The following is a 26,380-nucleotide window of genomic DNA, read 5'->3' on the forward strand; positions in this document are numbered from 1 at the left end:
CCAAGAGGAGTTTTGCCAAACAGTTTTCCTGTTAGAAGTGATTCTATACTGATTCTGTGGAGTGATTATCTGAAATGAACTAAGGGGCTGGGAGCTGAAAAACTATCTTCTCCTGATTCACTTCTCGCAGAAAAGCTCTTTATCCATAAAATTTATCATAGAGAATCACTTTCAACCACAAGAGTCACTTGTCTCGAAGAATCAACTTCCATAGAAGAATCGGCATTAGATGGAACCCTACCAACCAGGCTCGTAGTATCAAAAACTGAGCATACTCATCTCAAACCGTAGTTGACCGTGAACTCATAGAATCATGGTTGTCAACATGAAGCCGTAATATCACAAAATGAACATACCTCATCATCTTAATTTGTAGTTGACCATGAACTCACGCAGTTATGGTTGTCGACATGAAGTGTAGTATCGCAAACTAAGCATATCTCAGCTGAAAAAGGTTCGTGGAACCTATCCACTGAATTGGAATTTCTATTCGGCACAGGTGCTTTGTATTTGTTTTTAAATTTATTTTAGGAATTAACTATTACTATTTCTTTCACATGTAAGGATGCATGCCGCGATAGATAGCCCCAATATTAGTCATTTCATAGGGCTAATTGTCTAATCCATTGAAGGGTGCAATATCAGTCATTCAAATCTTTGCTCTTATGAGGAAAAACTAGCTATACACGAGTCATTTGATATGTTTCGCTACCAAGCCGTAGATCTGCCGCGCCGAAATGGTGAAAGAGCCCCACTGCAAGCCAAAGACCCGGCCACCCGAGAGCCCCTGCATCCCGAAACCAGCCCACTCTGTTCGCGCATCTCGGCGCTTCCGACAGGATCGAACGGTCTAGGGATACGGCAGCCCTAGGCCCTGGAGGCCTCGCGGAGTCGCGGGGGCGGCTCTCGCCTTCCCTCACACACGACTCGCCGCGAGGCGTTTCCCCTTTCCTCCGCGTGCACCTCGCCCCCCTCGCGAGAGAGCTCGAAAACCTAGCCGCCAAATCCATGGCTCGCCGCGGCCGCGACGACGACGACGACGAGGTGGAGGAGGAGGAGGACGAGGAGGAGGCCTACGACCTGGACGACGAGGAGGAGGATGAGGAGGAAGACTACGAGGAGGAGGCGAGGCGCGGGAAGGCCTCCCGCGGCGGCGGCGGCGGCAAGGCCGGCGGCGGCGGGCGGAAGCGGTCGCGCGAGGACAACTTCATCGACGACTCGGCCATCGAGGACGAGGATGAGGATGATGAGGACGACGACGGCGGCGCGAGGCCGAGGAAGAAGGGAGGCCGCGGGGTGCGAGGGTTCTTCGATGAGGAGGCCCAGGTTGACGAGGACGAGGAGGAGGAGGACGAAGGCGAGGGCGAGGACGGTGAGTGGTCGCTCTCTTTGATCGCGTCGTGATGCTATGTTTGGGGCTTCGGTGGTATTTCTGCAGTCTCTGTTGAGATCTGATCCTAATTTGGTCGATTTTGAGAACTGGATTTGGGGATTAAGTGAGAAAGTAGCAGTTTTTATGATACTTTATGCTCTAGGCAGGATCCACTCCTTCTATTTTGTTTTCATGACTATAGTAAGTGCAGGTTGGCGAGAAACTTAGGTTTGTAGCAGCTGTGTACCTAAAAACAGCTAATTTTGATGTTTGCTTCTACTCCAGATCTTGATATGGAGCTTAGTCATGTTTAGGTACAGTGATAGAGATGCACCTGGGCGATGGCGTTAAGTAAAATACTAGTATTTTCTGGATCAAAAAGCTTGCTGAACTACCCTCCCGATTTGTTTCTGGAACTTGTTAGGTGATACTTTGCTACGTTGAGCATTTTCAAGCTTAAATTGATCTGGTTACATTGGTTCTCTTTTATGTAAGCTGACAGTGATGGTTGTTTGGCCGGACCTGATTTTTTTGGGGTATATGGAACCTACCTAGTTGAAATTGTGGTATTGGGGCAAACTTGATGCTTGGGCCTGAACTTGCATTGCAGTTGGAGACTTGGAATTTATTCTGTCTGCTGATTTCAGGCGTGCAAAGTTGCTTGTGAGAACAAACCCATGAGCCTGCTCTGTTGGATATGCTACTTGAAGGGACTGGAAATAGTCAGTTCTCAGAGCTATATTTGCACTCTACCAAACCTTACATACAACTAAACCTTAGTATTGTGAATTCATTTTGTTCTTTTGAATGTTGGATAAGATGCTTGAAGCTTTATGAAGCCTTGCCATCAAATTGAAAATCTATTCATAAATTACATCTCAGTTCAAATGGTATAGTCCTATGCATCAGGAAAAAACTTATGCCCTCTAGGCCGAAACATTGTTTTAGAATCAAACCAAAATTATTTTCCATAATCTACTGGGGTGCTTTTGTCCATTTGCACATTCAAACTATAGATTTTTAGAGGATTTATTTGAAACCCTACAAATATTGAGATCGGCTACATGCTATCATCCATTCTTGCATTTAATCTCACAAACATCTTCCTCCCTTGATACTGAAAATAATGAATTGGAAAATGACATCTATGAGCTGAGATCAGAAGATCAAGCGAGAGTTACTAATGTTTGGCGTCCACTGTTTTGCTACTGAATACTATGTAGTACTAGTTACGGAAAGAAATGAAGCACGGGCCTGGTGGAACATACTATACAGATGATGGTTGTGGATCTCTTCGTGGTAGAGCAAAATAGACATCAATCTGGTGATACATGGTGATGGCTATTACTGCTAGGATTGCGAGCAACAGTGTTAATTTTGTTACATTTTTTTATTACATTGCCTTTGGAATCCACACAACTGTTTAAATGTTTAAATTGAGTTAGTTCTATGCTTATTGTTGTAGTACTAAGGTACATAAGCCTGTTCATATGTCTAATGCTCTTACTCCTTTGCCTTTTAGATTTTATCAATGATGCTGGGGCCGATATTCCTGACGAGGATGTTGTTAGGGTCGCAAGACGTCATTCTATGCCTATGAGGGATGAAGATGAGGACATTGATGAGATTGAGAGACAAGTACGGGAGAGATATGCAAGATCCACTCATATTGAGTATGGTGAAGAAGCTGCAGAAGTGGAACAGCAAGCTTTATTGCCCTCTGTGAAGGATCCTAAACTATGGATGGTCAAATGTGCGGTATGTGCAAGGTTTTATCTTATTAAACTGCCTCGATGTTTATTGTTTGCCCTGCTTAAACTCTACTAATCCATGATTATGACTTCAGATTGGACATGAGAGAGAGACCGCGATTTGTCTGATGCAAAAGTACATTGATAGGTCAGATCTTCAGATAAAGTCTGTCGTGGCGTTGGATCATCTAAAAAATTATATTTATGTTGAAGCAGAAAAGGAAGCCCATGTCAAAGAGGTAAGCATATGCTCGGCATTTTACTTCGTCTAGTCTCATTTCCCCCACTAAACTCACTAAACTTGGTTTATGCAGGCTTGTAAAGGTCTACGAAATATTTATGCTTCAGCAAAAATAACATTAGTTCCAATAAAAGAAATGGCAGATGTCCTCTCTGTTGAGAGCAAATCTGTTGATCTTTCACGGGATTCTTGGGTCCGAATGAAGTTGGGCATATACAAAGGTGACCTTGCTAAGGTATTACTGCAACACTTCTCTTATAAATATTATATATCAATTTTTCTGTGGCGGAACCAGGATTGGTGCTAAGCTAATTAACCTCACTTAACCCATGTTATAATTAGGGTCAAGAAACTAGAAGTTAGGTCCTGTTTGGCATGACTCCAACTCCAAACTCCAGGCCGGAGTTGAGCGGAGCCAGCCAAACACCCCAACTCCACCATTTTTTGGAGCAGCCTAGCCCCAGTTCATTTTGGTGGAGCACCTCTTTTGCGACTCCAACTCCCTCAAATATGAACCTACTCGTGGAGTTCGGGGGTAATTACCTGCCACTGCCACCGGTTACACATGTACCGCTTCCTTCTATTTTTTTTCCTCCCATCCGACGCTCTCTCATCTCCCCCTCCCGAACGGCTGAACCACTCAGCCCCGCTTCTTTCTTCTCCCGTCACGCTTGGGACAAGGGCGCCACCGCCACTTGACTTCACCGCCCGGCCCCCAGTCGCCCTCTGCCGGACCGAAGCCCTAGTTGCCGCAGCCCGTCACGTGCCGCCGCAGGCCTGGTGGCCGCAGCTCCGTCTCGCGCGCGTCCCGGTCCCGCGCGGCCGCGGCCCCATCACGTGCCGCCGCAGGCCCGGCAGCCACGGCCCCGTCCCATGCGCGCGTCTTCCCGTCCTGCGCGTCGTGTTTGTGTGTGACCCGACAGCCGCCTCCCTCTCCTTCCCACCGGGCGAGCATCTGCACATGGTGGCCGTCCAGGACAAGGTGCTGCTCCTGGAAGACCCGGCCGTGAAGGAGAGAAGCTCTGGTCAACCACCTTGGCGCAGCTCATGGGAGTGCTGAGTAAAGATTGTTTTCTCTTTGAGTTTGTTTGCATGAGCGACTGAGCAAAGATTCCAGCTCGGTCTAACTGCAATGTTCAGAGCCTTCTGAGTTTGAGTGCGACGGGAGGCTCCTCCCAAGGAGGAAGAAGGTAATCTCGGGAAAAAAAGAAAGAAAAAAAAATAGAGATAGAGGATGACAGATGGGACCATGAGTGGAGGTAATAATGGCAATCCACCTAGAAAACCCTCTTTTCTAGAGCTGGAACACCCTCCTCGCCAAACACCCCCATCCATTCTGCTCCAACTCCACACAGAGCTAGCTCCAGCTGAAGTTTGGAGTTGGAGCAGAAAATGGTGGAGCCATGCCAAACAGGGCCTTAATCTGGTTTCTACTGCTCACATACTTGTCCATCTATTGTTAACTGGCTCAGCACCCTGTCATTCTTCAAATATTGATGTGATCATATTCTTCAGGTTGTTGATGTTGACAATGTACGCCAAAGAGTAGATGTAAAGCTGATCCCTAGAATAGATCTACAAGCTCTGGCTAGTAAACTGGTAAGTTCAAACCATGTTTCTCACAAACTCACACTTTTATTTGTTATTACTTCTTATCTAGCTTACTTGCGTATAAATTGAAGAGTGGAGTTAATCTATTTGTCTCAGTTTTATGCTCTTAGGAATGGAGCTAATCTACCCATATCAATTTTATGCTCTCCTGTTATGTACTTACGTTAACAAGTAACTGCTTAAATGCATATTCAAAATTGGGATATCAGGTCCACGGTTTCATATGCGACATAAGAGACTAAATTACAAACAATATCTATATATTCCTGTTCTATGTTTGTGTTCTATGTGTTTTTTTATTTCTCCTGGTCATGTTTTTTCTAAAGCCAAAAAAAATTGTGATCTATGAGCTATACTTATTTGAAGTAATATTCTGATTATCATGATTGGTTGTTAATTTGCTTGCTTTTGATTGAGCTGTTCGGTTAATTAGCTCATTGGGGTTCCCTTTCATGATGGACAATTTTTATCTCAGGAAGGGAGAGAGGCTGTAAAGAAGAAAGCATTTGTCCCACCACCTCGATTCTTCAATATCGATGAGGCGAGGTGACATTTTTTCTCCTTCAGAATTGAGCTAATTGTTTCTGTTATAGTTTGCTAATTCCATGCAAACAGGGAGATGCACATTCGAGTGGAACGGAGGCGGGATAAAGAATCTGGGGAGTACTTTGAGTGGGTTGATAATCTGAAGTTCAAAGATGGTTTCTTGTACAAATCAGTCTCCACTAAATCAATCCACACAAATAATATTCAGCCGACATTCGATGAACTTGAGAAATTTAGGAAGCCTGGTGATGACATGAATGGCGACGTGGCTAGCTTGTCCACTCTTTTTGCAAACAGGAAAAAAGGACACTTCATGAAGGGTGATGCCGTCATAGTTATTAAAGGCGATTTGAAAAATCTGGAGGGGTGGGTTGAGAAAGTAGAGGATGAAACAGTTCACATCAGGCCAAAAATATCTGATCTTCCGGTAATTAATTGCAATTTCAGCTCTTTATTTCTATTCTATTTCTATTCTATGATTTTTTTGGTGGACTAATTTTGTCTGTTGTTAATGCGTTTCTTGTTACTGCAGAAAACATTAGCCTTCAACGAGAAGGAGCTTTGCAAATATTTCAAACCTGGTGACCATGTCAAGGTGATCTCAGGTGTTCAAGAAGGAGCTACTGGCATGGTTGTTAAAGTGGAAGGACATGTCTTGATCATTTTGTCTGACACAACTAAAGAACATGTGAGCAATTGTTGTACCGATATTACGAAGTAGAAATATTTAAGCTGATCTAATTGAGATTATTTAGTCTTAACTGTGCTATTGTTGGATGATACAGATCCGCGTGTTTGCCGATCATGTTGTCGAAAGCTCTGAAATTACCACAGGAATTACCAGAATTGGTGATTATGAACTGCATGATCTTGTCCTTTTGGAGTAAGTTTATCCTTCTAGTGAACAATAGTCATAGTTTGTCTATTGTGATTACTTACCTGTGTTCCTCATAATCTATTTTCAGCAATTTGTCATTTGGGGTAATTATAAGGGTGGAAGCTGAAGCATTTCAGGTAATTAGATTATTCTAGTAATGAAGGATGATTGTACTTCACACTATATTTACCAAGTTGTATATTTAGGTTCTGAAAGGAGTGCCAGATAGACCTGAAGTTGTACTTGTGAAATTAAGAGAAATAAAAAGCAAAATTGATCGGCGTGCTTCAGCGAAAGATAGGTCAAATAATATTATCTCAGCAAAGGATGTTGTAAGGGTTGTTGAAGGAGCATGCAAGGTGTGTCCTAGTTCTGTTATGTTAGTATTTTAGTTGGTTGTTTTGACTCCTGTTCTGTTACCTTTGTTATATCTACATCCCTATTTTGTCAAATTAGGGGAAGCAAGGACCTGTGGAACACATACACAAGGGGATACTGTTTATCTATGACAGGCATCACCTTGAACATGCAGGCTTTATTTGTGCAAAAGCACAATCTTGCCTTCTTGTTGGTGGATCGACTGGTGGCCGTCGAGGAAATGTTCGTGCTGAACCCTTTTAATAACCTTGGTCAGCTATGCTTAAGAATTTGTCTCACTGTTTATTTTATTTATGCAGGGCATGGACACAGCAGATGCACGGCTTGGTGCTTTGAGGTCTCCAGCAAGCATTTTGCAATCTCCAGGAAGACTGCCCCCAAGAGGACCTCACATGAATTGTATGATCTTCTTTTGATTCTTTCAGTTTCTAACTCCCCAGGCTTATTAATTCTACATTTCTTGAAGCAAGGTCAGTCGCTTTGTGTAGCTGTAGATTATCTACTAATATAACCTTTCCATCCAATGCAGTTGGTGGAAGGTTTGGAGGTGGTCGTGGTGGTAGAGGGCATGATGCCTTGGTGGGTAAATGTATCAAAATTAAGTCTGGTCCTTACAAGGGGTACCGCGGCCGTGTCAAAGAGGTGACTGGTGCACTTGTACGTGTGGAACTTGATTCGTTGATGAAGATTGTCACAGGTGAATCCTCATACTGTTATCTGTGTCCCGTGATTCTCACATTTTGAAGGCTAATATGACTACAAATACACAGTTAAAAGAGATGATATTGCTGACACACCTACTGTTGCGACACCATTCCGGTAATATTTTCTCCACTTGTTAGTTCAATTTTGCTTTTTGATCTATTTGTTAATTGGTGTATTATCATATCATCAGTGAACCTCGATATTCATTGGGTGGTGAAACACCGATGCACCCGTCTCGAACACCACACCATGCTTATCAGACTCCAATGCGGGACCCTGGAGGTTTGTTTTCCTTTTGTCCTGATATTTCAATCTGTTCCCAACTTCCCATAGATCAAAGGATATTTCTTATATCTGATTTTTAGTTGTGTTTGAGTCTTTCCCCATATTGCAAGTTGCTGTCCTACGATTGGTACATTTGTTTGCTTATGTCTAATTTTTTGGAAGACTGGCATTTTTTAAAAGGCAAGAAAATTCTTATTGTCCTTTGTCCGCAGGCTGTGTGTTTGCATCCCTTTTATTTGTTGACATGAACAAAGGAGCCTAAGCTATTATCTCAAACAAGTGTTCCCAACTTAGTAAACTTGCATTGAGAATCTATAGACGCTTTTTGTACTATCCATTCAGTATTTGGCATTCATTTCATGTGTTCCTGTAATAATTTGCCTGTTCATTGCTACAGCAACACCAATACACGATGGGATGCGGACTCCTATGCGTAGTCGAGCCTGGGCTCCTATGAGTCCTCCGAGGTTGTGAATTATTCCACAATGATATTTCTGATCCATCTACATATCTTGGAACTAGTGTTGAATAAATAGTTTCAGGGTGGGTCTGTTTGGGATGCATGAAAGAGAATTTCTTGGTTCCAAACAGCAGTTCACTGTTTACTTTTGTATTATGACTTAAAAATAACCATCTATATGTGATTTTTGATCATTGCTGTGTTGGTGTTTTACCAGGGATAATTGGGAAGATGGAAATCCTGCTACTTGGGGCAGCAGTCCAGCCTACCAGGTTAGATTTCGCCAATCTAGTCCTATTCCTTCATTCCTTGTATGTTTTTGATAACTTGTTTCGTGCATATATGTAACTCCCATGTTTTTTTTCAAAATTTTCAGCCAGGAACTCCACCAGCTCGGCCATACGAAGCCCCTACACCAGGATCAGGGTGGGCAAACACTCCAGGAGTTAGTTTCAATGATGCTCCAACTCCTAGAGAGAACTATGGTATAGAAATTTATTCAATTGGTTATTTAATGTACTATTATGCAGTGTTTATTATGTGTTTTGTGGATGGTTGTATTCTGACGATGTGTTTTCATTCTGACCTCCTAGCAAATGCTCCGAGTCCATACGTGCCTTCCACACCTGTTGGTCAACCGATGACTCCAAATTCTGCTGCGTATCTTCCGGGTACTCCTGGTGGTCAGCCAATGACTCCAGGCAATGTGGGAATGGATATAATGTCCCCCATAATAGGTGCGCTGTTGTGATGTCACTATGTTTTTGCACCTGTAATGTGCTGCCTTGTTTGCATAGGTACATATCTAATCATGTGCTGAAATGCCTGCAGGTGGTGAGGGTGAAGGTACATGGCTGTTGCCAGATGTTTTGGTCAATGTGTTGAGGGGAGGCGACGATGGTCCCGGTGTCGTCAGGGAAGTACTTGGGGTATGTGTTGCACACCGCATGGCTGGACTGCTAAATTCTGTTGTGTTCTGTTTGTCTCGCATCACGCTTACATGCATTTGAACGTACAGGACGGATCTTGCCGAGTTGCACTCGGGTCGTCAGGCAACGGCGACATGGTGACTGTCCTTCCGAACGAGCTCGAGGTCATCAGGCCAAAGAAGAGCGACAGGATCAAGATACTGAATGGCAATTTCCGCGGGTACACAGGAAAACTCATAGGCATAGATGGTTCTGACGGAATAGTGAAGCTGGACGACACATACGAAGTTAAGATATTAGATATGGTGATTTTGGCCAAACTGGCGACTTGAAATGTATGTATATTTTGTAACGTGTCCATCATATAACATAATGTTGTAACGATGCCCTTGTTCGCAATAAAACTTTTTGTGGCTTATATTTCCGTAGTATTATTCCAGACTCTGTCACCTCATCTCGTGGCCTTTTGCCAAAATTCCTGCTTACCGGTTTCGTTGATTTGGGGTTTCAGCCTTTGAGGCTCCCAGCTCTGACACGTGATAGCTAATAGCTATCATGATTCATCACTTACGGCATTACTGGAATTTGTGATCATGATCTAATGGTCATTGCCACCTGCAAAATTTACACCGGCTTGTCACGTCATGTGTCTATTATTGTTGCACATGCCAGACGGGGTTTATAACTTGTGGCAAAGAAATTAAGCATCATGGTTTGCAAATACCGAACTGCATTTCTCATAGCGTTCTTCTTTACTCGAGGTTTCGTAACTTCTGTATCCAACCAATCTTTACACAAGAATGAAATCTCACTATCCCCTTCAGTCGCATGACGCATCACGACCAGTAAGCAGAGTGTCGCTAAACAGCTGAACAAAATACGGAGTACGAGTGGTGAAAAGCCGTGACATCGCGGCCTGATCCTGTGCTCCGTTTCTGCTACTCGGTGGTGGTTCTAGTAATTCTTCGTCGGAGTCTCCCCGACGACGTCCTGCCTGCACTGCTGGAACACCTGCAGGATGTTGCGGTAGGGGCTCCTGGACGACGGCGAGGCGGTGCCGGCGCGGTGGCGCTTGCTGCTCGACGGCCGCGAGTCCGGGCTCACCACTCCCTCCGCCTCCGCGTCCTCCCGCGGCGGCCGCTCCGCCTCCGCCGCGTCCTTACGCAGGGTCTCCAGGAACGACTCCTTCAGCGCCCCGTCGATCTGATCAAATCAATCAGGCGAAAACAACGTTTCAGCATCAGGTGCCGCGTCGGATTTGAATCTCAGAGAAGGGTGGGTGGGGGGGTCGCTCACCGTGAGAGGGCAGAAATCCGGCATGGGCCACGCGACGGGCCCGCCGTCGTCGGGAGGCTCCGGCAGGGGCTCCACGGGCGCCATCTCCGCCTCCTCCTCGCCCTTGCCCCCGCCGTCCACTCTCGCCCCATCGACGCCGCCGCCGCCGCCGCCGCCGCCGTCCTCGTCCGCCGCCGCCTCGACCTTATCCTGCGCCCGGAAACAAACCCCACCCATGGTCAGCACCTCCTGCTGGGAACCGCGACCCGATCCGGCGCGCACGTGGGGACGACGGACGGGAAGTGGGAAGAGGGCGGGAGGCCAAGAGATCGATTCCGAGTAGTACCATGAAGCTCGCGCCGGCCTCCACCATCCGGTTTCCCCTCTCCCGCCTCGCCTCCGACTCCGAGACCGTCCCAGCGCCTCGCCTCCGCTTTCCGATCGGCGCTCGAAGAGGGGAATCTTCTCGGCTGCTCTCCGCGAAATAACGCGGTTGAGTTTGAAATGGGGGAAGGCGAGGCGAGAGCGTAACGGCCGCGATTGAGTTTATGGGAGCAGAGGAAATCGGGGGATCTGAGACTGGGAGGAGGAGAGGAGGGGATTTGGGGGAAAAAGGCAACGGCTACTTTTTGGGCCGTGGCAGGAGCAGCAGCCCGCTTGCGGGTTTGTCGAGGTGGATCCGATTTGGGTGGGGGCCAGGTGAGAGGGGATCAGTGAAAAGGTGAGGCACGGAGCCATCTGTGTGCCCATCTTGTTCTTCAGCGACTCCGCGCGGTGGCAGCAGTGCTTCGCATCATTCCTTGGAAATTGGAATCCTCCAAAAAAAAAAGTAATGGTACTATTATTGCATGTAGGACAGTTGAATCCTCCAACAGCGTTTGCTCATACACGATCATTTTATCCAAGCAATATTGGTCGTACTTGATAGATTTGACCTCTAAATTTCAACTACACGTCTTCATTCGTGTACCTTTTTTTTTGGTGAAACCAAAGTTTGCGCAAGAGCCACCTACTTTGACAAATCGTCAATCTTTTTACCTCACCTCTGGGAAATGAGCCAACATTTTGTCCATCACACACGTGCGGACGTGCCCGTGAAGAAGCCGGTCTACCCACACACTACACGCAAACCGGCTTGTATATCAAGCTTGGTGGCCCGAGAATACATACCAGGCTTTTCGAAAAAGAATACATGCCGGGCCTCGAATGTTTGTGGGCTCTCGTACACTCGAGGCCTCGTCGTGAATCCAGTAGTGTGCGGCATCGCTCGCTGTCCACACGGGCCCGTTCACGTAACGACGGCCGTCCAGTCCGACCGATCGCTGTGAGGTTTTCATCCCGCTAGGCCCACCACAGAGGAGGGACCGCCCGCACAGCGCAGCAAAGGAGGACTGAGGACGGGGGCGTGGGCCCCGCTCGATTGAATCCCCTCTCCCGCCGGCCAGGGCCCACTAAATCTGATGAGCCGCGGGGGCCCAGTGGCTCGCGCGGGGGGGCTGGGTGGGTAGCTAGCTGGGCTGGCTGTACTCCAGGCCCAGGCGCTTCCGTGGCACCTGCGCCCTGGACGGCCAGCGCCACGTAAGCTGGTCCAGACAGTGGTGCCTAGTACTGGCACTGAGAGTGTGCGACGAAATTCAACGGGTGGAGCTCGACTGGAGTCTGGAGGTTTCCTGTTGACTTTGCATTGCATGACTGTTGTGCAAAAGACTTTTTTTTATATAAAAACTGTTGCTGTGAGTGACCTAGAGTCCTAGAGAGTCTACTCTCTGAAACCTGAAGCACGAAACGTTAGCAAACGCCTAGCTCCGTAGGGCGCCCGCAATGGTACAGCATGCTTGCTCTCCACAAAAGGTGTACACCTCATCTATAGATGGTACAGTAGATAAGTCATCCAACAGTCTCTCTTTTGGCACGTCAGAATATTTCATCCTTCCAATCGATCCCTCTCTTCCTCCGCCTGACGTCTAATGCAGCGCCCCCCTACCTGACCGACGCCGACCTCCTCCACCCCATCCGCGCTGCCCACTCCGCCACCCCCACCTCATCATCTCCGGTGGCGGCAGGGCAGCAGTGACGACCAAGCTCCACGCCGTCCATGGCCGGCGACCGTGCGCCACCCCCTCCCCTCCCTCGCTACTGCGCCTTGACCACGGCGGCTGTGCTCCAGCCCATCGCCGTCCCCTCCGCGGTTGGAGCCTCAGCATCAGCGCCTCCACCCAGACCCATCTTCCCAGTCAAGCGTCGCTGCCACGTACGCGTCAGATGCCAACGATAGATGAGGAAGCGGTGGCCCACGGTGATGGCGCTGGCCACTCCGCCTCGTCGTGCCGGTGGCCGAGCTCCTTTCTCGCGCGTGGCTCAAGGAAGCGGCGGTCCGCTCCCTTCGTCGGTGAAGGGTGAGCAGGCGGTGCCGAGGCTCAGTCCAATCGGTCCGCTCGCAACTGCGGCGGCGGTGGCGCGCTTTCCTCCGCCTTGCCATGTCCGCGGCGGCGGCCAGAGCTCCACCCGCCCGCGAGCGTCTCGCTCCCGCGACTCACCAGGCATGGGAAAACCGAGGCCTACTGGCGTGGATTTGCGTGCTATCGAGAGTTGCTGCGTCTAGCGACATTTTTCCTCTCTCCTCTTCTCTCTCCGACGTGGCCTGCTATCGACATTTCCTAACGGCCCGTTGCGGGTGCCCTTAGCTACCCTGTCTGTAACGATGACCTACTGGAGTTCTGGACAAGCACTCAGCCTGTCACTGAAGAAGTGAAGAACACGTTAGCATACAGTCCAGTCCAGTCCACTCCACTCCAGCCATTTCCTTGCTCCCTTTTGCAAGCGTATCCAGTCCACTGCTCCCAATCAGCAAGCCTGTCACTGCAATCCATCTCCCGGGCTACATGCCAAGCTACCTTTCACCACTGCCGCCAGGACCAAGCGCCGCGGCTCGCAAGCTCGCTACAGCTCGAGGGGCAAAGCGCGCGGCGCGCGTCCGCTTCGGCAATGCGGACAAGCGTCATTTCCCCCACCGGCCGCGCGGGCTTGCCGAACCGAGCATGGGTGCCGGAGGTACAGGGGGATGGGCAGCCGGAAGCGGCAAGGATTCCGACCCCCCTTCGCCTCCGCCCTCCCCCCCATCCCCGCGCGCCGCGAGACCCCACCACACGTCCAAATCCGCTGCCCCAAAACGGCCAATCGGTGACGGCCACGTCTCGCCTCGCCGGGCCGGCCGGCGTCGTGTTGGACCGTGTCTGGCTGCAAGCGACCCGGGCGTGATGGCCACAGGCCAGCCAGCCAGCCGAGGGGGAAATCTTGACCCGTCGTCGTTGTCTCGTTGCAGTGGTTTACCTGGGTAGTAGTTGTATCCTCGCTCTGCTGCTTGCAGGAGCCGACTTGGCTGTTGTTGTCGAGAGGATGGGGGGGTGCATGGACTAACTCGAGGCTGCACGGTTGGGCGCGGTCAATGCTTTGTGCCAATTTGGTGCATGCTCATACGTTGTACCGTTCCTTGTCTTGTGATCCGAGTTCAGACTGTAAGCTAGTTCATAACAGCACGAGACCGGCGGCTTCTAACCCATTTGCAGCTGCACGAGAATAACAATCGACGCATACCTCTTTTGCGTGGGGTCTCTTGTAATGTAATACTCCAACCGACTTGAGTTTGATCTAAGTCAGACTATTCTAATTTGATTAGGTTTATAGAGAAGATGATTAGTATTTACCACATCAAAAAAATAAACCGTAAAATATATTTCATGATGGATTTAATTACACTCATTTGATATCATATATATTATTGTTCTTCTCTACAAATATTGTCAGTTTGACTTAGGACGAACTTGAAATCCCTAATATTTTAGGACTAAGGCAGTAGAATTTTGTCTTTGTGCCTCCATGTTTTTTTCTCAACAGTTGTATTACTATGTGCCAAATCTAAATATGCTTTGTTCCTCATTTTATTTTCCATTTCTTGATGCCTTTAACAACACTGGCTATATTTTATATTTTGTTAAAACAATACACACACACACAAGAAATGAGCTTTTATAACTTTTTTTTAAAGAAATACTTACGGACCCATTGTTAAAGTTTGTACCATTTTGGCCGGGTATGGTTTCAAGTAGACCTAAGAATTTTAGACCTGTCCCGTCGGGGTTGTGCCCACCCACACCTGATGTAGGGACGAGCTTGGTCCAAGGAAACTAAAAGTTTAATTTTGGTGCGATCCAAACCTTGCTCGACAATTTAATTTAGTTATTTTTCAACTAAAAAGAGTGGAAAGTCCGAGCCAGACCTGGCCCGGCTCAAAAAATCAGATCGAAATTCCCATGGTATGAATTTTAGGCTTGAGATTTTCTAGGCTCGGCTCGACAAATGCCCATGTCTAGTTCCAAGCACAAACATTGTTTGCAATATGTTATAGAAGCTGCATGAATTATTTAATTTGCCTTTTAAGCCAATACCATACCTAATTATAGCATTTCTTGCAAAGTATAACATGTGAACTTATTTTTTAAAAGCAATACGGCTAGTTATGAATTAGATTTATTTATTTCACTACTTGCATAACTTAAAGCATGCATATAAATTTTGTTCTGACATAGATTTAATTTTAAAACATGTTTCGGAGTAACTTATGTGCTCATACACTAAATCAACCAATATGTTCTTTGACATACATATGAAAATGGCAAGCATCCATTATGTGTGAATAATAGAATGCCTCACTTCCTGCTGGTAAATTTATTTAATTGTTAATAACTTACACATTGGAAAATCAATCACTATTCACATGGAGTTAAGAAACATGAAATAGGAGTAATGGATTGTATTAGATAAAAGGAGAAAAGCGCTGCCGAAAATCCTACTCCTATTTGCTTTTGTTCAGTGATCAGACCTTTATAGCACAAGCTTGAGGTACCGAATTTCTATGAGAAATAATCTTAAATGGCAATACCTCAAATGTTAAAAAACAATTTAGGAAATTTTACATCCATGATCGGTTAATTTGAGTGTATAAATGGAAAAGATGGATCCAATTTAGGACTTTAGCTTGATCTTGATGGATGATTGTTTTAGAATACAACAGACATGTATCAAACCTACTTGATTTTCCTAATACTTCAAATCAAAATAAGATTCAGAGTTCAATGTGGATAAATATGGGCTAGTCTATAACAATCAAATTTATTAACTATATTGTGAAACAAGAAGGATACATATTGATACATTCTATCGTCATGCCTAGCCATTTTCCCAACACAAAGCTTACATTCATGCTAATAGCTATGTATGGAAACATAATAGTAAATTTAGTATGCAACTTGCTAACTTCAGACTACAAATCTGATGCTATATTGATACTCCTACCTAGTATGTAGATCTCAATATACCCATATTAAGATGGTAATATAATTAGTAAAATCTTAATGCCCTATTAAATGCTTGCTAAAGTATGGAAATTTTATACCACGATATTGTGGATTCAGTTACAAACAAAAAAAACTAATAACCTATTTGGTGAAAGCATCTCTATCTGTTTGCATCTAAATCCAACACAATCAATTACAACTGTTTCTAGAATTTTTATTGAACATATAGAAGTTAGCATTGATTCATGGTTCATCATTATATACAATAGAATATGGAAGCATCTTCAATGTTGATGCTACAATTTGGGAACATGTTATTGGCATGAACTATGTTGTTCCCCAAATTTAATAAATTAAAACTAGAATTATCAAATATTTCACACATAATGATAATTTATCAAAATAACTTAAAATAAATATCAATATTAATTAAATATTGGATTTATAGATGACATATTTTAAGTATATATGTGATTGGATATAGGGTGGTTGCAATTTTAAACATTACCTATAATAAGTTATAGAAGTCATACATGATTATAACATTGCTTTCAAAGCACAATGAATCTAGTTCTGATTTGATGTATTTGAAGAACTACTTGCATAATTAAAAATATATGTGTAATCTTTTTGTTGACATATTCTTTATAAATAGATTTAGTAGCTTGTTTCAATTTAAAAGCAATAACTTGTATGCACATACATTTAACCAAACAATATCTTCTTTGATGATGTACATATGCAAATGATGAGCATCCATTATGTTGAAGAATTAGTGACAAAGTTTATTTGACCAACAATAGGTAACACTTATGAAGTTCAATCAATAGTCATATGGAGTTATTAAAGGAGCAAGGAACAAGAGAATTGAATTGTAGTACATCAATCCTCATCATATTGCTTCTTTTTCTTTGGTCATCCTTTGTTAGCACAAATAAGGCATCAAAGTTCTACTTGGACCAATCTTCTCAACAATCAACTACAATATGTTATTTTTTTTTTCAAATTCAGTAACTTTTTACAACCATATCTGGTTCATTTTGACTCACAAGTGGAATAATAAGTCCAACTTAAGAGCTCAACTAGACATTTATGGGCATGCTGTCTAGGATCCAACACACAAGTAGCAAACCCATTCAATTTTTACAAGGGATCCAAATAAAAATAAGATTTAAACTTTCATGTCCATGGACATATATGTTGTATGCTTGAACTTATACCTGAGCAAATAAGGCCCGGCCAGGTTCAACCCAATAGCCTAGTCTGAGCGCGCCGGGCTAAGCTCGGCTCATGCCTCTAATAGGATCGAGCGTGCTGCTAATTTTGCCGGCCCGAAAAAATTTGGGAGGGCCTGATCTGGCTGGGGCTGATTATTTATTTCAATTGTCTTATGCGTAAAAATAGTGGTCCGCTCGGTCAGGGCCCAAGCCCGACCGATGTCTTTCTCGGGCGCAATACTTTGGCCCAAAATATTATGAGGATTTTCTCGGCTCGTCTTAGATCGACTTCAACTCTATTGCAACTAAAATTGTATCTTGTGTCCCCCTACTTTACCATCAGGCTCCAGACCCGATGATTCCCGCACCGATCAATCTACTATCTCGGGATATCCCTCAATAGGCTGCAGGGTAAAAAATACCGGCACCTCCCTAGTATAAAAATCAAGATTGCCATATTGACATGGTAACAAAGTTGTACAAACTTAATTTCATATTAAATTCTTGCTAAAGTTTTGAAAACTTTATTAGCTGGATATCTGGAGTTATCTCTAGATCAACAGAAAAAGGAATCAATCCTGCTAAGACTATTTAGCCAGAGCATCTCAAGTTGTATGCGCTTGAATCCAACATTATAAATTATAACTATTTTAAGAATTATATTAGTCATATCATTGCTGGCATTGATTCAGTGTCAATATGGAATATTCACGTTGATGCTAAGTTATCTGTGGATCAATAGAAAAAGGAATCAATCCTGCCAAGGCTATTTAACCAGAGCGTCTCAAGCTGTATGCGCTCGAATCCAATATAATAAATTATAACTATTTTAAGAATTATATTAGTCATATCATTGCTGGCATTGATTCAGTGTCAATATAAAATGTTCATGTTGATGCTAAGTTATATATGGATCAATAGAAAAAAGGAACCAATCCCGCTAAGGCTATTTAACCGAGCGTCTCAAGCTGTATGCGCTCGAATCCAATATAATAAATTATAACTATTTTAAGAATTATATTAGTCATATCACTGAGGGTACAGACTCAGTGTCAATATGGAATGTTCACGTTGATTCTACTTCGCCCTCCATTTTCAAAATTTATAATTTCTCTTATACTAAAATGTTTATAGCACCACAAATCATAACCATGTGAAAATATTATATGATGTGAATCCAATTATACCATATTTATATAACAAAATGCATAGTATGTGAAGATTATGAGGTTTGCTCTTAGAACGATAACAAGATAGACATTTAAATATTTGAATAATATTTTCTTTGATGCTTATGCTATAGGTACTAAAGATAAAAGATCATGTTCATTTTAGTACATAAGAAACAACTAATAGTTTGCCCTAATGAAGGAACATATGAGATAAGCCACACAACATTTTATATAATTCATATTCTTGACTCACTATTACGAATTCATACTGGACTTAATCAAATAACACCATGAGAAATGACAAAACTATAAAGTTAGGTTAATAAGGCCAATCCATCCATTTTAATGGAAATATCAATGCAAATGAAACAACAAAGTAATAGTACTACATTGTAGTAATCCTTCGGTTGATTTTCATAACATGTAATAAAAGCTCTTTGTGATCATAGGACTGCAAATTTACTTTACTTGAAGAGTCCTAGCTTAACTGTAGTAGAGATAGAAGTGAGTAGAGATCAGTGTGCAAGAAACTATCAATAATTCTTTAAAAAATTCCTAAGGTTCCATTAATACATATGGTTGCAACACACATTTTCATGAAACAAGGATTTATATTACAGAAAATTAGACAACCAATGGAAATAGATATGCAGAAATAATATAATATTTATGATGATACTATTAAGTAATCCTTCTCTATTCCATGTGTATGGATTCTAAATATATCCATACACAGAAGGGACATCACACGCTATGAAAATGATTGAAAATCTACATTACAGAAAAAGTCATGCCACTTGAGTAGGGAATATAAAATCGGTAAAAGAGGATGCCAACAATCCGTTACTTAGTTTACACATAGTGTTCCAAAATTGCTTCCATTAATAAAATATGAAGCACTCATGCATCAATTTTTCTTCTTCTAAAATTCCACTCTGATGGAAAGTATCCATATAATAAAGGAACAACACAATAATTTGTTACCCAATTCACACGTAGAGTTCCAGTTATGTTGATAAGTATGAAGCATGACGCTTCATATTTACATTACAAAATCCTGCTCGATTGAAAAGTATACGCATAATAATTATATTAATAGACATGAAGCATTGCATGCTTCAAATTTGTGTTATGAAATTTGGCTTGAATAAAAAGTATGCAAACAATATTGGATCATGTCAACAATTCGCTACCTAGTTCACACGTAAAATTTTGGTTTTGTTTTATCATTATGAAATATTACTTGCTCGCTTGAATTTTATGTTACTAAATTCCAATCAAGTGGAGGCATACGAACATTAGCAAATACTCTCCACAAATTCAGATGTCAAGTTCGAAAACTTGGTTCTATCAATAAGCAAGAAACACTACGTGCTATTAGCGTTACGTGACTACACGTGGATAAAAACTATGCGTGCAAATTTATGTCACTAAATTATGTTTCCGTATAGATTAAAAATAATACGTGCAAATTTATGATACAAGGTTAGGTGTTTGCACGGATAAAAGTAGTACATACAAGTTTACGTTATGGAATCAGCCGCACGATAAAAAACAATACGTGCAAATTTACGTTACAAGATCATATCCACACGGATAAGATCATGGATACGATGGAAACAAATAATAAATGGCGCAATCCACGCGTTACAAATCGCAAAATCAAATCCTATTAATATGCAACAAACATTATTGCGAATTAACGGGCCTATAGTTGATCATTGTGAACTCCAAATTCAATCAAGGTAGCAGCATATTCAATCACCACTCGATCAATAAGCATCATAGACATTCAAGTTTCAAAATCTAAATGCTATAGACCTGTAGCACACACTACACTGTATCGCCCATTGCAAAACAAGTTTCATAACACAAATAAAACACAAAAAGACAAATTTACAAAGCCGTGGAGTAGTTTGCGGGTGGAGGGGTAGGGGAATCTGGTGAGGAAATGCAGCATGCAGACCCGACCCGTTTGGCCTTAAATGGCCCCAGCTGTTCCCATCCAAACCCAACAGAGGGACTGTAGAGAGAGAAAGAGAGTGGTCATGGCCTCGCCGGGCGCCCCCTGCCCTGCCCTGCTTAAAAACCTCGCCCCTTAATTCGCTCGCACCGGTTACTACTGCTCCTGCTACCTCACACCACCCTCCCTCTCCTGCCAGAGCAGGAGGAAGAGAGATTGGCAGGACGGCCAAGGAGCGGCGCCGAGGAGAGAGAGAGAGACGGAGCCAGCAAGTGTAACCGCCGCCGCGGAAACGGGAGAGGAGGAGAGAGAAGGAGAGGCGAGGGCGAAAAAGGAAACCAGGTGGAAGCAGAGGGGGGAATGGCGTGAAGCATGGCTGGATCCAAGGTTCCGCGATACCCTGCCTATTCTGCAACGCAGCTCGTCTGGAGTTGGAAGGCGGCTACCGCCCCGGCGCTTTCTTGCTCGGCCTGCTCATCGTCGTGTATAAATAGGACCGGGGGGCCAGGCCACAGACCGCACTGCAGCACACCACAGAGATCTCTCCTCTTCCATCTACAGCCGTAGAGAGCGAGGAGCGAGCGAGCGGAGGTTGGTAGCCAGGCGGCGGCGGCGGCAGCAATGGACTTCGGCGACGAACCCGAGGGCTCCGACAGCCAGCGCCAGCGGAAGCGCTACCACCGCCACACCCCGCGCCAGATTCAGCAGCTCGAGGCGTACGCTCTCTTCCTTCCCTTTCTCTCTCGTTTCGCTTGTTTGGTTTCCGGCCGGCGCCGTCGTGATGATTGAAGGGATGTAATAATGGCGCTCGCCCCGTGGCTGCAGGATGTTCAAGGAGTGCCAGCACCCCGACGAGAACCAGCGCGCCGCGCTCAGCCGGGAGCTCGGCCTGGACCCGCGCCAGATCAAGTTCTGGTTCCAGAACCGCCGCACCCAGATGAAGGTACGGTGTGTCTTCTTCGAGTTCCCTTGATTTTGTTTCTTTCACGAGGTCGCCGTTTTCCATTTCGATCTTTTGTCGGCTTGTTTTCCACGGATTCTTGATGGCGCGTGTCTGTGCTTGTTGTTTGGCGAGTTGCAGGCGCAGCACGAGCGCGCGGACAACTGCTTCCTGCGCGCGGAGAACGACAAGATCCGGTGCGAGAACATCACCATGCGCGAGGCGCTCAAGAACGTCATCTGCCCCAACTGCGGCGGCCCGCCCGTCACCGAGGACTACTTCGACGAGCAGAAGCTCCGCATGGAGAACGCCCGCCTCAAGGAAGAGGTAACCACTGGCTTGACCAAGGGCGCGCCGATTCCGGCGACGCCCTCGCCGGCCTGTCCTCCTGTATATTTTCATAGTACGTCTCTGGTGTTCTTCTTCTTGGGTGCCAATGCCAACCTGATGCGGATGGATGGACGCGCAGCTGGACCGGATGTCGAGCTACACCTCCAAGTACCTCGGCCGGCCGTTCACGCAGATGCCCCCGGTGCCGCCCATGTCCGTGTCGTCGCTGGACCTGTCCGTGGGCGGGATGCCCGGGCATGGGCTCGGCGGCGGCGGGCCGTCGCTGGACCTCGACCTCCTCGGCGGGTGCCCGCCGGGGATGCCGTTCCAGATGCCGGCGCCCGTGACGGAGATGGAGAGGCCCATGATGGTCGACATGGCGGCGCGCGCCATGGACGAGCTCATCCGCCTCGCGCAGGCCGGCGAGCAGCTCTGGGCCAAGGGCGTCGCCGGGGACGCGAGGGAGACGCTCAACGTCGCCACCTACGACAGCCTCTTCGCCAAGCCCGGCGGCGAGTTCCGCCCGCCGGACATCAATGTCGAGGGGTCCAGGGACTCGGCGCTCGTCTTCATGAGCGCCGTCGCGCTCGTCGACGTCTTCATGGACACGGTACGCACTCCTTCCCCTTCCTCTTCTACCGGCATGCTTCGGTTTGTTTGCTCAGGCGTCCCGACGATTGATTGCTGCTGCTATTCTGGTATTGTTGCAGAACAAGTGGATGGAGTTCTTCCCCGGCATCGTGTCCAGGGCGCACACCGTCGATGTCCTCGTGAACGGCTTGGGCGGCAGGAGCGATTCATTGATCATGGTAATGCCGCCATAGAATCGAATCCTTGGAATGATTCTCGTGATCCTTGGAAGAAACTAACCAATGCCGTCACGTCGTCGTTGCAGATGTACGAGGAGCTGCACATCATGACGCCCGCCGTCCCGACCCGCGAGTTCAGCTTCCTCCGCTACTGCAAGCAGATCGAGCAGGGCCTCTGGGCCGTCGCCGACGTCTCCCTGGACGGGCAGCGCGACGCGCACTACGGCGGCATCCCGTCGCGCACGCGCCGCCTTCCGTCGGGGTGCCTCATCGCCGACATGTCCAATGGCTACTCCAAGGTCACGCGGGCCGCTCGTGCTTTTGCTCCACGCGTGTACGCACGTGCATTGCCCTGTGTGCTACAATGGCGGGGGTGTCCCTGACACGTTCGTGTGTCTTTGCAGGTGACCTGGGTCGAGCACATGGAGATCGAGCAGATGCTCCCCGTCAACGTGCTCTACCGCAACCTGGTGCTGAGCGGCGCCGCGTTCGGGGCGCACCGGTGGCTCGCCGCGCTGCAGCGCGCGTGCGAGCGCTTCGCGTCGCTCGCCGTGCTCGGCGCGTCGCACCACGACCTCGCCGGAGGTACGCACAGATACATATGAAGCCATTTTGTTGACAGAATCAAACATCGTGCAATGCTTGAACCTGATGAGTGTTCCGCTGATGGGCAGTGACGCCGGAGGGGAAGCGGAGCATGATGAAGCTGTCGCAGAGGATGGTGAGCAGCTTCTGCGCGAGCCTGAGCTCGTCAGCGCTGCAGCGGTGGACGCCGCTGTCGGGCACCACGGACGTGAGCGTCCGCGTGTCCTCGCACCGCAGCGCCGACCCCGGCCAGCCCAACGGCGTCGTCCTCAGCGCCGCCACCTCCATCTGGCTGCCCGTCCCCGGCGACCACGTCTTCGCCTTCGTCCGCGACGAGACCGTGCGATCCCAGGTACGCCCACGCCTCGGCTCGCCGTCCGGACTCCGGGATACATCACATCACCATCAGCCGCAGCGCGCTCGCCATTTAAGATTTAACGCCATCACGCCTTGATTGTTGTTTGCCTTTGCCATTGCTGCGCCGCAGTGGGACGTCCTGTCGCACGGCAATCAGGTTCAGGAGGTGTCGCGCATCCCCAACGGCTCCAACCCCGGCAACTGCATCTCCCTGCTGAGAGTGAGCAATCGACCGACCAGTCATCTCCGTCTCGTGTTCATTAACGCGAAATTGTGCTGTTGAATTGATTCTGTTTTCCTGGCGACAACGTATTGATGGCGCTTTTTTTGGTGTTTCAGGGGCTGAACGCGAACCAGAACAGCATGCTGATCCTGCAGGAGAGCTGCACGGACGCGTCGGGGTCGCTGGTGGTGTACTCGCCGATCGACCTCCCGGCGGCGAACGTGGTGATGAGCGGCGAGGACCCGTCGGGGATCCCGCTGCTGCCGTCGGGCTTCGCCATCCTCCCCGACGGCCGGCCGGGGTCCGGCGCGGCGGGCGCGTCCAGCAGCGCCGCCCCGCTGGCGTCCCCGCCGGGCTGCGTCGTCACCGTCGCGTTCCAGATCCTCGTCAGCAACCTGCCGTCGTCCAGGCTCAACGCCGAGTCCGTCGCCACCGTCAACGGCCTCATCGGCACCACCGTGCAGCAGATCAAGGCGGCGCTCAACTGCGCCGGCCCCTGATCGATCGATCGTCTTCCGATCCACCATCGCCGCCGCCTCCCCCCCGCCCCGCCTCGCCAGCCGCCTCCGCCACAGTGAGTGACTGACGAGAGAGTTGGTTGGCCCGTTGAATGCTCGCATTCATGGACGCCACCTGCCGCTGCTCCCGGAGCTGACGCAGCTCTCTCCTCATCAACCCATCCATGATCCATCACCACCATAACAGCTCTCCTCCTCCTTTAGATTCGGTGTCGTTTTCCTTTTGCTTAAATCTGCAGGATTCGTCGAGTTTTCTTCTTTTTCCTTTTTTCTTCCTTAGAAACATTCGTTCGTGAGCCAAACAGATCGAAGGCTTTCAGGCTGAGGGAGTCAAGAACGCACCATGCTACCGTGTCCCATTCCTCTCGCTGCAGCCATTTTTCTCCCACACCACCACCACAGCTCTTCCGGCCTCTTCCATGCAGGATCCATCCATCCATCCTTGTCATCTCGCCATTGTCGTTGTTGGTGCCGCAGCAGGGGATGAATGGTGCGGGTATTGACTTCTGTCCATTAATGTAAAGCCTTCAATGAACATTCATTTCGGTTATAAATGGAAAGGAGAAAAAACAAGTTCTGGTAAAAAGCTGTGAGATGCGTTCATGGCCCCCTGCTTCCTTTTTTCCGTGTGGTGCTATGCTATTGCCGGGAGTGCTTGTAGACTGGTAGTTCGCGGCTTGCACCCTGGCCCTGTCGTATCGCTGTCAATCATCGACTGCGACGGCACGCCCCATGCCGGCGCTTCGATTCGATCTCCCAAGAAACCGACCTGTGACGACGAGCAGCTAGCTGCGGGTGGCACGTCCGCTGCTGCTGCGGCGGCGGCGGCCGGCGGTCATCTTCGCCGGCGGCGGAGAGGGCCGATTTGGACGCGCGATTCAAGTGCGTGCAGGCGGAAGTGGGTGGCGCCGGCACGCACCACCGTGCTAGCTCAGTAGCTCAGGGCTCAGGCTCCTGCGATGGTCTCTTTAATATGGTGGTTGGCTGGGCCGCGCAGCCCCCGGGAGGAAGGCAGGCTACTGCCTGCTACGATGGGATCGGCATCTCACGCACGCACGCACACGCACGCAGCCCTAGTCCATCCATGGTGTCGCGCACGGTGTGACGTTTGCACTGGGTCCATGGGGATCAGGCGATGGACGGCCGAGATCGATCTTCGACGGAAAAAAAAAGAACATCGTGCTTTGAGATCCGTTCACGTACGCCACCTTTCTGCCCTGTCGCTGGTGATACTTTTGACGGCTTTTGGTGATGGGGGTTTATGCCAGGGCAAAGCTTTGAGTTCACTGCTCTCTAGTGGACGACAAGGAGATGGAGCAACGAGGCAGTGTTACCATCAAAAACTAGCTGCAAGGCCGGTGGAGATCATTCGAGATGTATGACAAGAGGTTATTTGGGATCACGAAATGCAATAGCGGTCGGTTGTTGGTAGAGTAGAGTAGAGTGTAAGGTACATGCTAAGGTGAAAAACAGTGTTGACAAGCTAAGGCATGCATTATGTAGATCAAGCTTTTGGTTCCACGATCTTAGTGGGCGTGACAATAAAAGTCTAGGATTATTAATTGTCCTCAACAGAGAAACTAGCTAGAATAGACTTGAGTATTTTGTGAGCCAGGCTGGAAAAAAGGGGGGCCAATTTTATCCCTAAAATTCACGTCGAGTCCCGTCCCATGGACGACTTCAGACTAGGTAATCTGTAAGTTAAAAAACAATTAAATTTAATTGTAGAGTAGGAAATGTTGACAAATTTTTCGTAAATGATTTTCTTTAACCAAATTCAGCCCTGAAGCTAGCATGGGTGGGCTAAGCCGGTGGGCTCGGGCCGAGCTGGACCTGGCACCTAAAATGCTCAGATCTAAGCTAGTGTAGGAAGTGAAGTGCGACTGTGCGAGGGGAAAATAGTTCTGATGAAGAAAATAACTCTTATCAGATGTGCTTTTGGTGAGTGCTGACTAGGGTTCGATGTGCTTGGGATGGATGGCAAGATATGCTTGGGATTACGAAGTGCTGTAGTGGTTGGTTGTGGCAGAGTAAAGTAGAAAGTAAGGTAGTACGTACTGTGGAGAAAATCAATGCCAAGAAAGAGGCGACAAGCTAGTCTCAGGGATTATGAACTGTCTCAGCAGGGAGGTGGAGTAGGAAGTGAGAAATAGTTTTTTGTTTTTTGTCCAGAGGAAAATAATTTTGAGTTGTTTTTATCAAAATAGTTTTGAGTTTTGACAAAGCGATATATCCCTTCTATACGAGGAGGTCCTCGCTGCCCCTCATTTATTGTCCATTCCCACCTATCCCGAACCCTTCCTTATGTATTGATTAGGAATATTTTCATCTTTGTTCATCTATTTTAATAGATTTTAGTCTCTGAATTCAAACATCTGGGAATTAAAGAACCAAACAGCACCTTAGATCGATCACACCAAAGAGAACCGCTCTCGGAAACAACAGCCACGGCCTGCCCCACCCACAACTCCCAGATTAACTG

General features: G+C 47.1%; 3 protein-coding genes across 3 annotated transcripts; 2 read left to right on the top strand and 1 right to left on the bottom strand.

Annotated features, from left to right (window-relative positions):
• Positions 1-891: 891 nt before the first annotated feature.
• LOC117852487 (putative transcription elongation factor SPT5 homolog 1) lies at positions 892-9,573 on the top strand. The gene is made up of 22 exons (XM_034734594.2): positions 892-1,372; positions 2,895-3,130; positions 3,219-3,362; positions 3,438-3,599; positions 4,880-4,963; positions 5,451-5,521; positions 5,591-5,948; positions 6,054-6,209; positions 6,307-6,404; positions 6,487-6,535; positions 6,605-6,757; positions 6,855-6,998; positions 7,076-7,175; positions 7,306-7,473; positions 7,547-7,595; positions 7,672-7,763; positions 8,164-8,233; positions 8,444-8,498; positions 8,603-8,711; positions 8,820-8,963; positions 9,058-9,155; positions 9,245-9,573. Exons 1-22 carry the CDS (start codon positions 1,009-1,011, stop codon positions 9,485-9,487), a joined length of 3,147 nt encoding a protein of 1,048 aa, XP_034590485.1. The 5' UTR covers positions 892-1,008; the 3' UTR covers positions 9,488-9,573.
• A 282-nt stretch (positions 9,574-9,855) lies between these two features.
• Positions 9,856-11,152, bottom strand: LOC117852488 (uncharacterized). The gene is made up of 3 exons (XM_034734596.2): positions 10,777-11,152; positions 10,452-10,640; positions 9,856-10,358 (listed from the first exon to the last, which is right to left on the bottom strand). The coding sequence occupies exons 1-3, from the start codon at positions 10,801-10,803 to the stop codon at positions 10,110-10,112; spliced, it is 465 nt and encodes a 154-aa protein (XP_034590487.1). The 5' UTR covers positions 10,804-11,152; the 3' UTR covers positions 9,856-10,109.
• A 9,044-nt stretch (positions 11,153-20,196) lies between these two features.
• Positions 20,197-24,507, top strand: LOC117851281 (homeobox-leucine zipper protein ROC8). Its single transcript, XM_034733072.2, has 10 exons — positions 20,197-20,852; positions 20,962-21,079; positions 21,218-21,403; positions 21,546-22,016; positions 22,117-22,215; positions 22,302-22,514; positions 22,620-22,800; positions 22,890-23,152; positions 23,288-23,377; positions 23,497-24,507. The coding sequence occupies exons 1-10, from the start codon at positions 20,758-20,760 to the stop codon at positions 23,878-23,880; spliced, it is 2,100 nt and encodes a 699-aa protein (XP_034588963.1). The 5' UTR covers positions 20,197-20,757; the 3' UTR covers positions 23,881-24,507.
• Positions 24,508-26,380: the final 1,873 nt, after the last annotated feature.

This window comes from Setaria viridis, chromosome 4 (genome assembly GCF_005286985.2).
Source record: "Setaria viridis chromosome 4, Setaria_viridis_v4.0, whole genome shotgun sequence".
NCBI classification, from domain to species: domain Eukaryota; kingdom Viridiplantae; phylum Streptophyta; class Magnoliopsida; order Poales; family Poaceae; genus Setaria; species Setaria viridis.

Bases quoted from the DNA above. Each gene is read 5' to 3' on its own strand.
- LOC117851281 (XM_034733072.2), top strand. From the start codon at position 20,758: ATGGACTTCGGCGACGAACCCGAGGGCTCCGACAGCCAGCGCCAGCGG. The intron at 21,404-21,545 runs GTAACCACTGGC...ATGGACGCGCAG, and splicing joins ACGCCCGCCTCAAGGAAGAG to CTGGACCGGATGTCGAGCTA. The intron at 22,515-22,619 runs GTCACGCGGGCC...GTGTCTTTGCAG, and splicing joins TGTCCAATGGCTACTCCAAG to GTGACCTGGGTCGAGCACAT.
- LOC117852487 (XM_034734594.2), top strand. From the start codon at position 1,009: ATGGCTCGCCGCGGCCGCGACGACGACGACGACGAGGTGGAGGAGGAG. The intron at 6,405-6,486 runs GTAAGTTTATCC...ATCTATTTTCAG, and splicing joins CATGATCTTGTCCTTTTGGA to CAATTTGTCATTTGGGGTAA. The intron at 7,474-7,546 runs GTGAATCCTCAT...ACAAATACACAG, and splicing joins GTTGATGAAGATTGTCACAG to TTAAAAGAGATGATATTGCT.
- LOC117852488 (XM_034734596.2), bottom strand. From the start codon at position 10,803: ATGGTGGAGGCCGGCGCGAGCTTCATG. The intron at 10,641-10,776 runs GTACTACTCGGA...TTCCGGGCGCAG, and splicing joins AGGCCGGCGCGAGCTTCATG to GATAAGGTCGAGGCGGCGGC. The intron at 10,359-10,451 runs GTGAGCGACCCC...TGATTTGATCAG, and splicing joins CGGATTTCTGCCCTCTCACG to ATCGACGGGGCGCTGAAGGA.